The following is a 16,284-nucleotide window of genomic DNA, read 5'->3' as shown; positions in this document are numbered from 1 at the left end:
TGTCAGAGCAGAGCCGCAAGGGTTAAGCTTAGGCTGCAACTTTTAATTATCTAATATCATCTTCCATTTGAACCTCGAAACCTATTAAAGCGGTTGTGTGCGCGGGCGTGTGAAAAAAATGTGACATGATCCTGCAGATGCGATGTACCTGAGCCTTTGTGTTTAGGGCTGGTAGAGGCAAAGGGGTCACTGCTCGAGAAGTGATGAGACTATAAAAAGAGAGAGTGAAGGGAAAAGAATGAATCACATGACCGAGTGCACTTGTTATTACAGCATTAAGATGTTAAAAGGTCAGGTCAATACCCACCTGCTATGAAGACATTGCTTGCACGTACATTATTTAACAACAAAATCCAAGCAATGAGTCAGAGATTGCAAAGCAACGATTACATACATCAGGGGGCCTCAATCTACAGCCCGCCCAAGCGTTTTCTTGAAACAGCTCCCCGAACAATGCCAAAGAGACATACTTTAAAAATTGTATTTTAAATATAGGTTTTACTCCTACTCCTACTTTCAAACTAAACAATTCCCTTAGTTATTAAAGTAGCCTAATTATTTGTTCGATTCACCCACCGGCCAACATTAATATAACAAATGTTTTGATTTCATAAGCAATAAATATAAAAAAAAAATCATTATGGTAGCGCACTGTTAATGCGATTGCTGTACGGTGCAGCATTACATTAAAAATGTAATTATGCCAAATAGCATGAAATAATGAAATCTACACAAGTGTGTCTCAAATATACATCAATTATATAAATTTAAAAAAGAATATCAAAAAATTAAAAAATGTATGCAGAGAGTAAAATTTCCATAGGCTTTTAAACACTTATTTCCTGCCACAGTATTAAAAGGAGGTTTGTGCAATACTGAATTTTCCCTGATTACAATTGACTATTAATCCAAATCCTGAATATCATCCAGAAACGGATAAAAAAATTTTTTTTAAAACCCTTATAGTGACGAGAGAGGGTTAAGATTAAGGGTTGAGGTTTGGAACTGCTTATTGGCAGAGGCAATTACAAAAACTCGGAGAGATACTAGAAGTTTCGATGATGTTTACAGGCACGTTATTTTCTTCCTGCTTAGATTAGTTTTTGTTTTCCGCAATGCAAACTGTTACGATTAACTACTAAGTGTCCGAAGTAGGTTTTTATATCATTCATAAAATTAATTTTATCCAATTAGACTAAACTAAAAGCTACACACCTAAACTGCATAAATGTAAATGCAAAAACAGAAAGAGAAAATACTAATTACTGTATAATTATATGGATTTTACCATTTAAAAAAAAAACGAAGCATACGTTCAAGATTAACTGTCAAACACAATTACATTTATATTTTGAATAGAAATTTATATTTATAATTAATATTATAATAAAAGTAGAAATCACTCCGGAATAATGCCAGTGTAAGAACAATTAAACAGCCATCACACAAGTCTAATCTGACCCTTAAATAACATGTTGTGTATCAGGAAGCGTTTTATTCTACAAAAACACTGATATTTTGGTTCATTGTATTTCTACAGCCGCTCCGTTACCTTCACTGGAAGAGTAGCACTTTTACTGAAAGGGTCTGAGCTGGTGAAGGGATCAGCCTTAGTCGGCCTCTTAAAGAAATCTTCTGAAGTGGTCTTGAACGGGTCTGTCTCTTTAAACGGATCTGCGCCGAACGGATCTGTGTGAGGGCAGAGAGGAAAGATTTCATAAAGAGACACAGTGTCGGACATTTATCCTTCAACTACCACAGATTCTGTTTCATCTCTATAGAAATGTAGATAAAGATATGAGACAATATGTTCAATGGGATATTTAATTCAGTTTATATGTAAAATTCTACTGTACTGTAAACTCAACAAAAATGAGAAATTACTTATGTTTTATTTACTACTTGAAGTGAATAATACAATAATAAAATAGTTTTTCAAACATTTTTGTGTAATTTATTAGTACAAACTCTCCCATTAGGGGTCGCCACAGCGGACCATCCGTCTCCATTACCCCCCTTCCCCTCTATATCTGCATCTTTCACACCAACTACCTGCATGTCTTCCCTCACCACATCCATAAACCTCCTCCTTGACCTTCCTCTTTCCTCCTTCCTGGTGGCTTCATCCTCAGCATTCTCCTACTGATATACCCCATGTCCCTCCTCTGCACATGTCCAAACCATCTCAATCTCTAACTAAAATGAAATAACACTATAATAAATCCCTTGAAAAAAATTTAAGTAAGAATGAAAGAATAATAATTTATGGGTGGCAAATTTTTATTTCCTTAAACTATATATGCAAACAATATTCTAAATTGCACCAAATCGTAACTGCTCTAATACAAGATACACAAATGTATATGATCGTGTCAAGCAGACAAAAACATGATCATGATGAATAGGACGTGTGGCTTTACATGGTTACACGACATACAGCTGTTATCACTTAGGGTGTACAAACTTTTGTTGAAAACTATTTAGACAATAATGGCTGTATGTTGAGTTCTTTTCAGAGGACAGTAAATCTGTACTGCTGTACAAACTGCACATTGACTACTGTAAAATTTCTATAGTTGTATTCTATTACTGTATAGTTTCTATAGTGTCCCTTGAGAAGATATAATATAATGGTTGCTGAAATGTGAGGGGGGTACTTACTTTTGTCATATATATATATATATACATACACACACACACACACACACACACACACACACACACACACAATATATGTGTCTATAATGTGCCAATATAATTAATTAACTTTTTAATTATTTTTGCCAATATGTTAGTTGTAGATTCAATTGTGCGTGAGCTTGGATTGGGCAGGTTCCCAATAATAAGAAAAATAAAAATAAAAACTACATGCTTGCCATTAGGTTGCATGTTTACTGAAATATAAATGACCCCATGCTGCTGTCGCATTTTAATTAGTCTTTAAGAAATGCGCCTCTTATTTAACTGTTTAATGCGCTGCTGTGGCTCCAGAATGAACGCAGACATATAAAACTGTATAACTGTAAAAAAGCATCGACTCTTCACCGTGTGCACGTACATTTGTTACGCAACCTGGTTACGCTGCCACACCTTGAAAAAGAAGCCTGATGGACACTTTCCGAATGACCTCGATTTAGTATGAGAGTTGGAGAACTGAAAGCTGAATATGAGAAAGAGAGAAGTGTGCCACTGCAACCCTGCGTGATGATGCAATCCATGCAAATCTCGGAGCGAAACCCAAAACTGTTTCCCAGCATGCATTAGGACACGGTGGAATACCTGTTACTGTGGGAGGCTGCTTGGCGAAAGGATCGTTCTGGAAGGGATCACCTACACGACCAAAGTGAACGCAAAGAGAAAGAAAAAACAAATAAGGAGGAGGAATTCATACCCCAGCACATGCCAGACCTCAAACAGCACTCACATGATGCCTCGCATCCAAGTAAAGAAAACAAACATTTCAGCCTGGAGTCAAGCCTTCAGCTGAGAGACAGACTGTGTGTGTGTGTGTGTGTGTGTGTGTGTGTGTGTGTGTGTGTGTGTGTGTGTGTGTGTTTCTTAAAGTGTAGGGTGAGGGCTTATTTCAACAAGTGAGCAAGAAGATGACACAAAAGAGGGAGAGAAACAGAAACCAGAGATGTATAAAAAAGTAGAGGAAAACACAAAGAGCAACAGAAAAGAACAAAAAAAGAGAGAGAGAGAGATTGAGTGGGGGGAGAAAGAGAGAAAGAGAAAGAGAGAGAGAGAGAGAGAGAGAGAGAGAGAGAGAGAGAGAGAGAGAGAGAGAGAGAGAGAGATTGAGTGGGGGGAGAAAGAGAGAAAGAGAAAGAAAGAGAGAGAAAAAGAGAGAGAGAGAGAGAGAGAGAGAGAGAGAGAGAGAGAGAGAGAGAGAGAGAGAGAGAGAGAGATTGAGTGGGGGGAGAAAGAGAGAAAGAGAAAGAAAGAGAGAGAGAGAGAGAGAGAGAGAGAGAGAGAGAGAGAGATTGAGTGGGGGGAGAAGAGAGAGAGAGAGAGAGAGAGAGAGAGAGAGAGAGAGAGAGAGAGAGAGAGAGAGAGAGAGAGAGAGAGAGAGAGAGAGAGAGAGATTGAGTGGGGGGAGAAAGAGAGAAAGAGAAAGAAAGAGAGAGAGAGAGAGAGAGAGAGAGAGAGAGAGATTGAGTGGGGGGAGAAAGAGAGAGAGAGAGAGAGAGAGAGAGAGAGAGAGAGAGAGAGAGAGAGAGAGAGAGAGAGAGAGAGATTGAGTGGGGGGAGAAAGAGAGAAAGAGAAGAAAGAGAGAGAGAGAGAGAGAGAGAGAGAGAGAGATTGAGTGGGGGGAGAAAGAGAGAGAGAGAGAGAGAGAGAGAGAGAGAGAGAGAGAGAGAGAGAGAGAGAGAGAGAGAGAGAGAGTGGGGGGAGAAAGAAAGAGAAAGAAATAGATAGATAGATAGATAGATAGATAGATAGATAGATAGATAGATAGATAGATAGATAGATAGATAGATAGATAGATAGATAGACAGACAGACAGACAGACAGACAGACAGACAGACAGACAGACAGACAGACAGACAGACAGAACCTTTAAAAGGGTCGGATTTGAAAGGGTCTTCTGACTGAAAGGGGTCTGTGTGCATCTCCTGAGAGTTTGTGATGAACACACTGGACTTCACTTTGAAGGGATCATCCTGCACACACACGGAGAGAGAGAGAGAGAGAGAGAGAGAGAGAGAGAGAGAGAGAGATTAAACCCAGAAGACTAGACAGGGTTGTACAGTGCACATCATCGCACTATAATGAGAAATATCAGGAAAAACAATGGAGGAAACAGTATGAAGGTTTTACCATGACCCCGAAGCCCCCGTTCTCCTTGTCAGGAAACCCCTCGCTCATGTCGGCCAGGTTGGTCATGCTGCCTCCGTGTGTGCCGTTTAGAGCACTGCTGTACTGCTCGATGCTTTTGCTGATCTCATGCTGATTGTCCTGGATCTGAGAGAGCTTGCTACGAGCCTACAGCGCAAACCACGCACACACAAACACACACAAACCCAGCATTACACCTAAAAATATAGAAAACACAATAAACACACCAAGATCACTTATTTGTGCATTTTGTCGGCTCATTTAAATATATAAAAATGTTCACATTTCACATTGTATTCTTTTCAACCACGAACATTCCTGATGCCTGCGTATGAACTCATCGCCCTCTGGTGGACTGCACTACAACATGCAACACTTACATGCAGGGGTGCCATTTTTATTTAATATTTTTTTCATAAATCAGCACGATAAAAAATGTGATAAATTTAATGCAACGGTTCAACAAACAAGAAGTTAATATTAAAAGACTTGCATTTTTGGCACCACATTGCATGCTTTAGCTTGATTTCACCAACAAAAAATAATTCCAAACAAATCCAGAGCACTGTTTTAGGTCTCTGAGCGACATGATGGCGTCTTGTTCCTGAAAGATTCACTCGTTTAAATGATTCTGTTCATTCACAATGACTCACTTTTTAACAGTGACCTACTGTTGGCGCTTTTAATTTTAGTGACCTTAAAAATCTTTTTAAAAATCTTAGATTACAAGAATAAAGTCGTAACACTACGAGAATAAATTGTAATTACGAAAATAAAGTCGTAGCACTATGAGAATAAAGTTGAAATTACGAGAATAAAGTCGTAGCACAATAAGAGTAAAGTTGAAATTACGAGAATAAAGTTGAAATTACGAGAATAAAGTTGAAATTACGAGAATAAAGTCGTAGCACAATGAGAGTAAAATTTAAATTACGAGAATAAAGTCGTAGAACTACGAGAATAAATTAAAATTACGAGAATAAAGTCGTAGCACTATGAGAATAAAGTTGAAATTACGAGAAGAAAGTCGTAGCACAATGAGAGTAAAATTGAAATTACGAGAATAAAGTTGAAATTACGAGAATAAAGTTGAAATTACGAGAATAAAGTTGTAGAACTATCAGAATAAAGTTAATATTACGATAATAAAGGCATAGCACAATGAGTGTAAAGTTGAAATTATGAGAATAAAGTTGAAATTACAAGAATAAAGTCGTAGCACTACGAGATTTTAAGGTGACAAACGGCATCCTAGTATATAAAAAGGTTTTAGGTTTTAAATCTGAAAACATTATTTATGCATTTGTAACTGTAGGTTAAAACATTACATGTCCCTCTGAGCAGCATGAAACAGTGTAAATACACAAAACACCACTTTAGATACTGCTTCTGTTTCCTCTGCATTGCGTACATGCATTTTTTCTTATTATTCTAATTGACTGATTAAACGTGAGACTCAAAAGATGATGCAAACTATTAGGGGAAAAATAGCTTTATAAAGGAAAAGAAAATGTTTTTGTTTCTCTAAAAAATCAATTAAACCTTGTAGGAAATAATGATTTATGATTTCACTGCTGTGAACTGACCACCACACAGAATATGAAGAATATCACAAGGAGTCTGCAGTGGTCCTTAAGGTTCCAGCACAATAACACACTCAGCAAAATATCAATATCGTTATAACCCCAAAATATCGAGTTTTCTGTCAACATCGCACACCCCTACCAGGGAGTCGAATCTATTTCAGCTCCACAGCCGGTACCTGGTTGATCTCATCCTGCGTTGCCTTCAGAGACTTGATGATGGTCTCGAGCTGAATCTTGCCAGCCTGCAGGCTCTGCTCCAGCTGGCTCTCCTCCTGCTGGAGACGGCTCAGGTCCGCTTTAGCCCGACTCAGCTCCTCCTCCTGGTTCAGCAGGTCCGACTCCTGAGAATGGATCTGACTCTGGAGGGATGAGATCTGAGCCCCCCCCCCCACACACACACACACACACACACAAACACACACACACTTCACAATCAGAATAATCTTCCAATGTCAGAGAGATCAAAAAAAGCTGAAACCTTGTGACGAAGTTGCTTCACCATTTGCGACTCCTCCTGGCACTTGTGTCGCACTTCATTGAGCATGTCCTCCAGCTTGGCTTTCTGTTGGTCCATCTCGTCCAGTCTGTCCTGAGAGTCCTGCTTCTGAGCCTCCAGCTCCTGCAGGCTGCATGTTTCTCTGTCCAGATCGTTCTGCATTTCCTGTGTGTTAAAACCCAAAATAAAAACTAAGCTATTATTGCACTTTAATCAGTGCCTCGTGTCCAAAATTAGTACATCAAGGCACAAATATTACAACAGTTAATAGATAAACATGATGGTTATTGGTCTATAAATTGGTCGAAATATTGGTCAAAATCCATTTACTTTCGTACAAAAAGCACTACTTCTTCAATCAATTCACATCATTTTAAAAAACAAGGTAAAAAGCAGAAAATCTTATTGTTCTTTTATTGCCATGTCAGCATCAGTGGCTATTTTTATAGCAGGATTATGGTAGGTATAATATATATATATATATATATATATATATATATATATATATATATATATATATATATATATATATATATATATATATATATATATATATATATATATAAATAAACCTGGTGGTGTGAAAAGAAAGCAGTATATATATATATATATATATATATATATATATATATATATATATATATATATATATATATATATATATATATATATATATATATACAGTGAGGAAAATAAGTATTTGAACACCCTGCTATTTTGCAAGTTCTCCCACTTAGAAATCATGGAGGGGTCTGAAATTGTCATCGTAGGTGCATGTCCACTGTGAGAGACATAATCTAAAAAAAAATCCAGAAATCACAATATATGATTTTTTAACTATTTATTTGTATGATACAGCTGCAAATAAGTATTTGAACACCTGAGAAAGTCAATGTTAATATTCTGTACAGTAGCAACTTTGTTTGCAATTACAGAGGTCAAACATTTCCTGTAGTTTTGCTCATACTGCAGGAGGGATTTTGGCCCACTCCTCCACACAGATCTTCTCTAGATCAGTCAGGTTTCTGGCCTGTTGCTTAGAAACACGGAGTTTGAGCTCCCTCCAAAGATTCTCTATTGGGTTTAGGTCTGGAGACTGGCTAGGCCACGCCAGAACCTTGATATGCTTCTTACAGAGCCACTCCTTGGTTATTCTGGCTGTGTGCTTCGGGTCATTGTCATGTTGGAAGACCCAGCCTCGACCCATCTTCAATGCTCTAACTGAGGAAAGGAGGTTGTTCCCCAAAATCTCACAATACATGGCCCCGGTCATCCTCTCCTAAATACAGTGCAGTCGCCCTGTCCCATGTGCAGAAGAACACCCCCAAAGCATGATGCTACCACCCCCATGCTTCACAGTAGGGATGGTGTTCTTGGGATGGTACTCATCATTCTTCTTCCTCCAAACACGTTTAGTGGAATTATATTTATTATAAGTTCTATTTTGGTCTCATCTGACCACATGACTTTCTCCCATGATTCCTCTGGATCATCCAAATGGTCATTGGCAAACTTAAGACGTGCCTGGACATGTGCTGGTTTAAGCAGGGGAACCTTCCGTGCCATGCATGATTTCAAACCATGACGTCTTGGTGTATTACCAACAGTAACCTTGGAAACGGTGGTCCCAGCTCTTTTCAGGTCATTGACCAGCTCTTCCCGTGTAGTTCTGGGCTGATTTCTCACCTTCCTTAGAATCATTGAGACCCCACGAGGTGAGATCTTGCATGGAGCCCCAGTCCAAGGGAGATTGACAGTCATGTTTAGCTTCTTCCATTTTCTAATGATTGCTCCAACAGTGGACCTTTTTTCACCAAGCTGCTTGGCAATTTCCCTGTAGCCCTTTTCAGTCTTGTGGAGGTGTACAATTTTGTCTCTAGTGTCTTTGGACAGCTCTTTGGTCTTGGCCATGTTAGTAGTTGGATTCTTACTGATTGTATGGGGTGGACAGGTGTATTTATGCAGCTAACGACCTCAAACAGGTGCATCTAATTTAGGATAATAAATGTAGTGGAGGTGGACATTTTAAAGGCAGACTAACAGGTCTTTGAGGGTCAGAATTCCAGCTGATAGACAGGTGTTCAAATACTTATTTGGAGCTGTATCATACAAATAAATAGTTTTAAAATCATATATTGTGATTTCTGGATTTTATTTTTTAGATTATGTCTCTCACAGTGGACATGCACCTACGATGACAATTTCAGACCCCTCCATGATTTCTAAGTGGGAGAACTTGCAAAATAGCAGGGTGTTCAAATACTTATTTTCCTCACTATATATATATATATATATATATATATATATATATATATATATATATATTATATTATATATATATATATATATATATATATATATATATATATATATATATATATATATATATATATATATATATACACGTATATATACACATATATACATACAGTACAGACCAAAAGTTTGGACACACCTTCTCATTCAAAGAGTCTTCTTTATTTTCATGACTATGAAAATTGTAGAGTCACACTGAAGGCATCAAGGGCTATTTGACCAAGAAGGAGAGTGATGGGGTGCTGCGCCAGATGACCTGGCCTCCACAGTCACCGGACCTGAACCCAATCGAGATGGTTTAGTGGTGAGCTGGACAAAGTGAGTGAAGGCAAAAGTGCCAAGCATCTCTCAGGGAACTCCTTCAAGACTGTTGGAAGACCATTTCAGGTGACTACCTCTTGAAGCTCATCAAGAGAATGCCAAGAGTGTGCAAAGCAGTAATCAAAAAGGTAGCTACTTTGAAGAACCTACAATATGACATTTTCAGTTGTTTCACACTTTTTTGTTATGTATATAATTCCATATATAATTCCACATGTGTTAATTCATAGTTTTGATGCCTTCAGTGTGAAGCTACAATTTTCATAGTCATGACAATAAAGAAAACTCTTTGAATGAGAAGGTGTGCCCAAACTTTTGGTCTGTACTGTATATATATATATATACAGTGGGTACGGAAAGTATTCAGACCCCCTTAAATTTTTCACTCTTTTTTATTTTGCAGCCATTTGCTAAAATTATTTAAGTTCATTTCTTTTCCTCATGAATGTACACATAGCACCCTATATTGACAGAAAAACACAGAATTGTTGACACTGTTGCAGATTTATTAAAAAAGAAAAACTAAAATATCACATGGTCCTAAGTATTCAGACCCTTTGCTCAGTATTTAGTAGAAGCCCCCTTTTGATCTAATTCAGCCAGGAGTCTTTTTGGAAAGGATGCAACAAGTTTTTCACACCTGGATTCAGGGATCCTCTGCCATTCCTCCTTGCAGATCCTCTCCAGTTCTGTCAGGTTGGATGGTAAACGTTGGTGGACAGCTATTTTTAGGTCTCTCCAGAGATGCTCAATTGGGTTTAAGTCATTGCTCTGGCTGGGCCATTCAAGAACAGTCACAGAGTTGTTGTGAAGCCACTCCATCTTTATTTTAGCTGTGTGCTTAGGGTCATTGTCTTGTTGGAAGGTAAACCTTCAGCCCAGTCTGAGGTCCAAAGCACTCTGGAGAAGGTTTTCGTCCAGGATATCCCTGTGCTTGGCCGCATTCATCTTTCCCTTGATTGCAACCAGTCGTCCTGTCCCTGCAGCTGAAAAACACCCCCACAGCATGATGCTGCCACCACCATGCTTCACTGTTGAGACTGTACTGGACAGGTGATGAGCAGTGCCTGGTTTTCTCCACACATACCGCTTAGAATTAAGGCCAAAAAGTTCTATCTTGGTCTCATCAGACCAGAGAATCTTATTTCTCACCATCTTGGAGAACTCCATGCGGGTTTTCATGTGTCCTGCACTGAGGAGAGGCTTCCGTCGGGCCACTCTGCTATAAAGCCCCACTGGTGGAGGGCTGCAGTGATGGTTGACTTTCAACAACTTTCTCCCATCTCCCAACTGCATCTCTGGAGCTCAGCCACAGTGATCTTTGGGTTCTTCTTTACCTCTCTCACCAAGGCTCTTCTCCCCCGATAGCTCAGTTTGGCCGGTCGGCCAGCTCTAGGAATGGTTCTGGTCGTCCCAAACGTCTTCCATTTGAGGATTATGGAGGCCACTGTGCTCTTAGGAACCTTAAGTGCAGCAAAAAAATTTTTGGAACCTTGGCCAGATCTGTCCCTTGCCACAATTCTGTCTCTGAGCTCTTCAGGCAGTTCCTTTGACCTTAATGATTCTCATTTGCTCTGACATGCATTGTGATCTGTAAGGTCTTATATAAACAGGTGTGTGGCTTTCCTAATCAAGTCCAATCAGTATAATCAAAAATTTCTGGACTCAAATGAAGGTGTAGAACCATCTCAAGGATGATCAGAAGAAATGGAGAGGACCTGAGTTAAATATATGAGTGTCACAGCAAAGGGTCTGAATACTTAGGACCAAGTGATATTTCAGTTTTTCTTTTTTAATAAATCTGCAAAAAGGTCAACAATTCTGTGTTTTTTTGTCAGTATAGGGTGCTATGTGTACATTCATGAGTAAAAGAAATGAACTTAAATGATTTTAGCAAATGGCTGCAATATAACAAAAAGTGAAAAATTTAAGGGGGTCTGAATACTTTCCGTACCCACTGTATATATATATATATATATATATATATATATATATATATATATATATATATATATATATATATATATAAAAAAAGAGTATATTTAAAGAGTAATGCACATCACATTCTGAATCCATACACACCTGAACCTCAGTACTTTTGTGTCTGATGGCTTCCTCCGCCTCCCTGATATCTTGCTCCAGTGTGTATTTCTCCCTGGTAGCACAAAAAAGGACAAAAGTCATTTAAAAAAAAATACAAAATTAATAAAAAAAAAAAAAAAGAGTAGGAGAAGCAGAAAAAAAAGGGTGAAATTCAAAGCCAACGAGCAGAAAGAGGAAGAGGTTTACCTGAGCATGTGCCAGTGAGTGAAAGCAAATGTGCTGTGGCAGCATGATTCCATAAAACATTAAAAGTAAAGAGTAAAGACGTGGCAGAGGGGAGAAGGAACTCCTTCACAGCTCGCTGCTGTTTTACATCCAGCATGATCGCTTTATTTGATCTACAGAGCATCAGGGACACTCTCACTGGGAGCTTAAGGAGCAGGATGCTGAGACGCAGAGGACACGAGGAGGCTTTGCTTTTAATGGAGGCAAAGATTTTTTTACAGATAAAACCACTATAAAACAATATATAAAAGAAGCTTTGTTGAATTTGAATAGGGAAGATATAGCTCAGTGGTTTACTGATTGAAAAGTCATTGCCTTTTCTGCCACTGGGGCCCCTGAGCAAGGCCCTTGGCCCTTTCTGTATCATGGTTGATTCCTAACTTCCTAACAAGCCGGATATGCAAAGAAAATAATATCACTGTCCTGAAATTTATATTCAAGTAAACACCTCTTACCTCTTCCTTTAAATCTAATGCAGGGATTTCCATACTTTTTGGAGCTGGGGTTTTTTACCCCGAGCCTTTACAACCTGTGTTTACCACCGGTGTTCCGGATCAGACACTCACATAGCGTATATCTTTTGGCACACTGACTTTCTAAATCCGGTGCTCCCTGTGACTGTGCGTGCAGCCTTGTGCTGTGTTGCAAAACCAGCCTTGAGAATTGTTTATACCGTCACGGATGCTTCACGTGGGTACAGTTGTGTTTTAATTTCGGCGGAAACAAATTAAATTTGATATTTTAAATTTTTTTAACAAACATGTTGGGACACCAGACTTTTTCCAGTCACATGTGGTGCTTCTTCGAACTGTTACCGCAAAGTTGGAAGAGATGCAGTAGCATGACATTTCCCCTTCACATGAACTAGGAGACCCAAACCTGTTCCGGCATGACAATGAAGATATGCTTTACATGGGTTGGAAAGGAAGATCTTTAGAGAAGAGTGGCTCATTAAAACAGCGGAATGGAGCGTTTAAAAAAAAAAAAAAAAAATACACAGGCATCCGCCACTTTTTTTTTTTTTACATATAGTGCATATAAATAAAACAAAAGAAGAGATTCGAACTTTCTCTCACGATCATATTTTGTAAATAAAGCAACCCCTCAGTGTGGGAATCCAAGCATGTGTGTTCTCCGTTGCCTGCATCCATCTGATCAGCAGATTGGTGGAAATGGTGCGCTTGAGTATTTTTGAACTGAGGGTTGGATCACGATTTCATAGTCATGACCATTTCATATGAAATCGTTTAAAGCGCTTTGTAAGGGATTTGGGGATTCCACAGGATGCAGGTGTCTCATAACGGGAACATACCTCTGCAGCTGAGCGATTTCCTGACTCAGATCATCCAGCTCTTTGATTCCTGTAAATTCGCCAGAACCCACAGAGCTGGAGCTGTCCTACAAAGGCACACACACACACACACACACACACACACACACACACACACACACACACACACACACACACATTTAGCCTTACACTCTCCATAATTAAGGTTTACACTACAGCACCAAGCAAGCAGGAGGCCAAGACACCACACAGTACACCACCAGGACATGAGAAGAGAACAGACAAGGTGCTTAGGGTTCACCTTCATAGTTTCTACAACACACATCACCACTCGGAGCACAAATGCTTTTTAACACAGCAGTGCTTTTCACATACCCAGGAGTTGTACATTATTGTCTGATATTAGAATCGCACACATCAGCAGCATTAAATGTGAAAAAGAAAAACGCCTGATCAGCAGAATTTTTTTTTTCCTTTTCGATTCTATAAAAACGTCTACGACCATCACTGTATCGGGACAATTCTGAACACTGGCGTGCTGAATTCTGATTGGTCAAAAGGTATTAGATTTAAAACAGCAGCTCTGACATCACAGGCTCAGATCAGGGTATAATTTCTACAGTTTATAACATACAGAGTAAACAAAAAATACAAAATAATTGATCTGACAGCATTTTCTGGAGGGAACCGTTTTACGGAAGGAGTCTCGGACGACGACTGTTTGGAACAGTTTCACGACAGTTTACTGTTTTCTCGTTGAAATTATCAAGAATGTCATCAAGTCATCAAGAACAAACTTGAATCTACATCAGAGCTGCCCAAACTTTTTCCTACAAAGTGCCAAAAATCAAACTTGATTGAGGGCCGTGGGCTAAATATAACTGGTACGTTCTACCAAACGTTACATTCAAATTAATGTATGATTTCATAATATTAAAAAATATATACAGCAAATATTACTTTGTAATCTTAACTAATGCGGTTCTATTTTTGAAAGTTCTAGTGCAACTAGAAACATCCGCTGTGTCGAGCAGTTTCTCCGAAAAGACGCACCCGTGTTGTAATGGCGAGAGCAGACGGGACACGGTCCTGAATTGGTAATGACCCCCAAAATCCCTTTTTTTGGAATCACCACTCAAATACAAGGCTTTACAGTGAACGCTCGTCACGCACCGCGCCACTGCTCCGTTGTAGTGAACGGCAGGGGGGGATGGCTTCTCATATACATGCATGACAGACCATATCAAAGGTCACCTTTAATCCACAGGCCCCATTTTGGGCATCTCTGAATTCCAAAAGATTCTGTCACAGCATGTTTTCATGATTGAAAAATGTTGATGATGTAATGTGTGTTTAGCTTTTAAAGTTTTAAAATTTGGTGTGTTTTTATTCTCACCATGTCTTGGCTGATTGTCTACTTTCCCAGGAAAGACATTTCATTTTCTTTGATGTTTTTTACCTCTAACTAACTGACTGCCAGTAACACCAGCAGCATGGACTCACTCTGCGCATTTCAGACATGGCTACCATCTCCGAGCCCACAGGAGCCATGTACCCCGACATGTTCTGCCAAAGAAAAATAAAGATCCATATCATCAGTTCAGTTAAAGTTTAAAAAAGAAACAGAAAAAAGTTATTTATCGTGTCTAAAAGTTATCAATTTATTTTACAAGCAATTAAGTTTATTTACTCACAGGGGTCCCTCTCTCAGATGGAGGGATCATGTCAGGGGTCAGGGTCTGGGGAGGATCCACTCCTTTGGTCACTTTCAGCTGAATGAAGTACATGGCCAGGGCGAACTGCTCGCGTGTCAGCTTGCCAATCTGCCGCGTGTCTGACAAAGCCCTGGATAGAGAACGGGGTGGAAGTTGCACGATGCACAGTACAATTGCAAGATGGTATCCAAAAGTTACGCGACGAATGGTGCTATTCTGACCTTCTTTACCACGTCTGCGTTTTCAGCACGAAAAGAAAGTTAGAACGAAGAGCACCCACCCTACTCGCCAGATATGTCTGGTTTTGTAACACACCAACAGATTGCAGCACATAGCTGCATGAACAGTCACAGGGAGCACCGACCTTTATAAGTCATTGTGCCAAAAGACATTGCACTGCTATTCTGACCACGTGCGTTACCACGTCTGCTAATCTGACCACATGCGTTACCACGTCTGCTAATCTGACCACGTGCGTTACCACATTTGCTGTTCTGACCATGTGATTTACTACATCTGTTATACTGACCAAGTGCTTTACAACGTCTGCTATTCTTACCCCGTGCGCACCCAGTCACAGTGCTCTCCCCACACCTGAGTTTCTGGCCTGGAAACAGCACCTCACTTCCACATTCACCCTACCCTCCAGAGTTGACTCCAGCAGACTTCCTCTTCAGATGAAGATCCGGTTTGAAGGTCTTCGTTTTAATGCCGTTGTGGAGATCGGCCGTGAAGCGCAGAAGGTGCTTGACACGCTTAGAAAAAAGAAGACCTCCAGGACACATGGCAGAAGTGGCAGGAATGCCGGGGGTGCTGTATCTTTGTGCAAGGGGACTGTTTTAAAAACATAGATTTAAAAAAAAAGTACTCTACAGAGCAAGTTTTGAAACTTTTTGATTCCACCTCGTAGCATTTACCCCCTACCCTGCATCTTCAGCTCCCGAAAATGCTCACCTGGTGCCAGAACAATTACTTGTCGTCCACACCCCTTCAGCTCCCCAAAACTTTCATCTACCCTTAACTCCCCAAAGCTCTACTTGGCCACACCCCTACATACCTGCTCAGCTCTTTTAGGTGTCCACATAGTTGGATCACTAATATGAGAGGGGTAGCAGAAAGAGGGGGCTGTCGGGTGGGGAGGGGGGGAGGGGGTTAATTGGGGGTCTAGCTGTGTGTTACATCTTTATCGGTACACTGCTTCTTACCATATATGTGCCAGAATGTTCTGTGGAAGGCCGGACTGCATGAAGATATCCTTCACTTCATGGCCGCTCACAAAGCCGTCGAGGTCGGCGTCCGTTTTGAGGAAGATGTCGTCGTATCGTCCTCGGTCAGCTGCGGGCACCACCCAGTTCACAGAGTGCTGAAGATGCAGAAAAGCAAGGAAATAA

The 16,284-nt window shown here is 39.8% G+C and overlaps 1 protein-coding gene across 5 annotated transcripts in view; it reads right to left on the bottom strand.

Moving 5' to 3' along the window:
• Positions 1-16,284, bottom strand: part of eps15l1a (epidermal growth factor receptor pathway substrate 15-like 1a) — a 51,589-nt gene that overhangs the window by 17,553 nt on the left and 17,752 nt on the right. For 4 of the 5 annotated variants that reach the window (XR_014536394.1, XR_014536395.1, XR_014536396.1 and 1 more), the window contains exons 10-21: positions 16,099-16,256; positions 14,873-15,023; positions 14,682-14,744; positions 13,200-13,285; positions 11,642-11,714; positions 6,926-7,087; positions 6,603-6,800; positions 4,823-4,987; positions 4,560-4,665; positions 3,280-3,330; positions 1,553-1,689; positions 149-209 (exon numbers count right to left, since the gene is read on the bottom strand). Coding sequence is in view for 2 of the 5 variants with exons in the window: in XM_083559089.1 (XP_083415215.1) it covers positions 149-209; positions 1,553-1,689; positions 3,280-3,330; positions 4,560-4,665; positions 4,823-4,987; positions 6,603-6,800; positions 6,926-7,087; positions 11,642-11,714; positions 13,200-13,285; positions 14,682-14,744; positions 14,873-15,023; positions 16,099-16,256 (1,411 nt within the window). In the remaining 3 variants the exon portion in view is untranslated. The remainder of the gene's footprint in view (positions 1-148; positions 210-1,552; positions 1,690-3,279; positions 3,331-4,559; positions 4,666-4,822; positions 4,988-6,602; positions 6,801-6,925; positions 7,088-11,641; positions 11,715-13,199; positions 13,286-14,681; positions 14,745-14,872; positions 15,024-16,098; positions 16,257-16,284) is intronic. The other variant, XM_083559090.1, reaches the window with a different exon arrangement.

This window comes from Silurus aristotelis (genome assembly GCF_946808225.1).
Source record: "Silurus aristotelis genome assembly, chromosome: 13".
In the NCBI taxonomy this organism is placed as follows: Eukaryota; Metazoa; Chordata; class Actinopteri; order Siluriformes; family Siluridae; genus Silurus; species Silurus aristotelis.
Note: the sequence above shows the minus strand (reverse complement) of the source record. Positions and strands in the feature narration are given on the sequence as shown.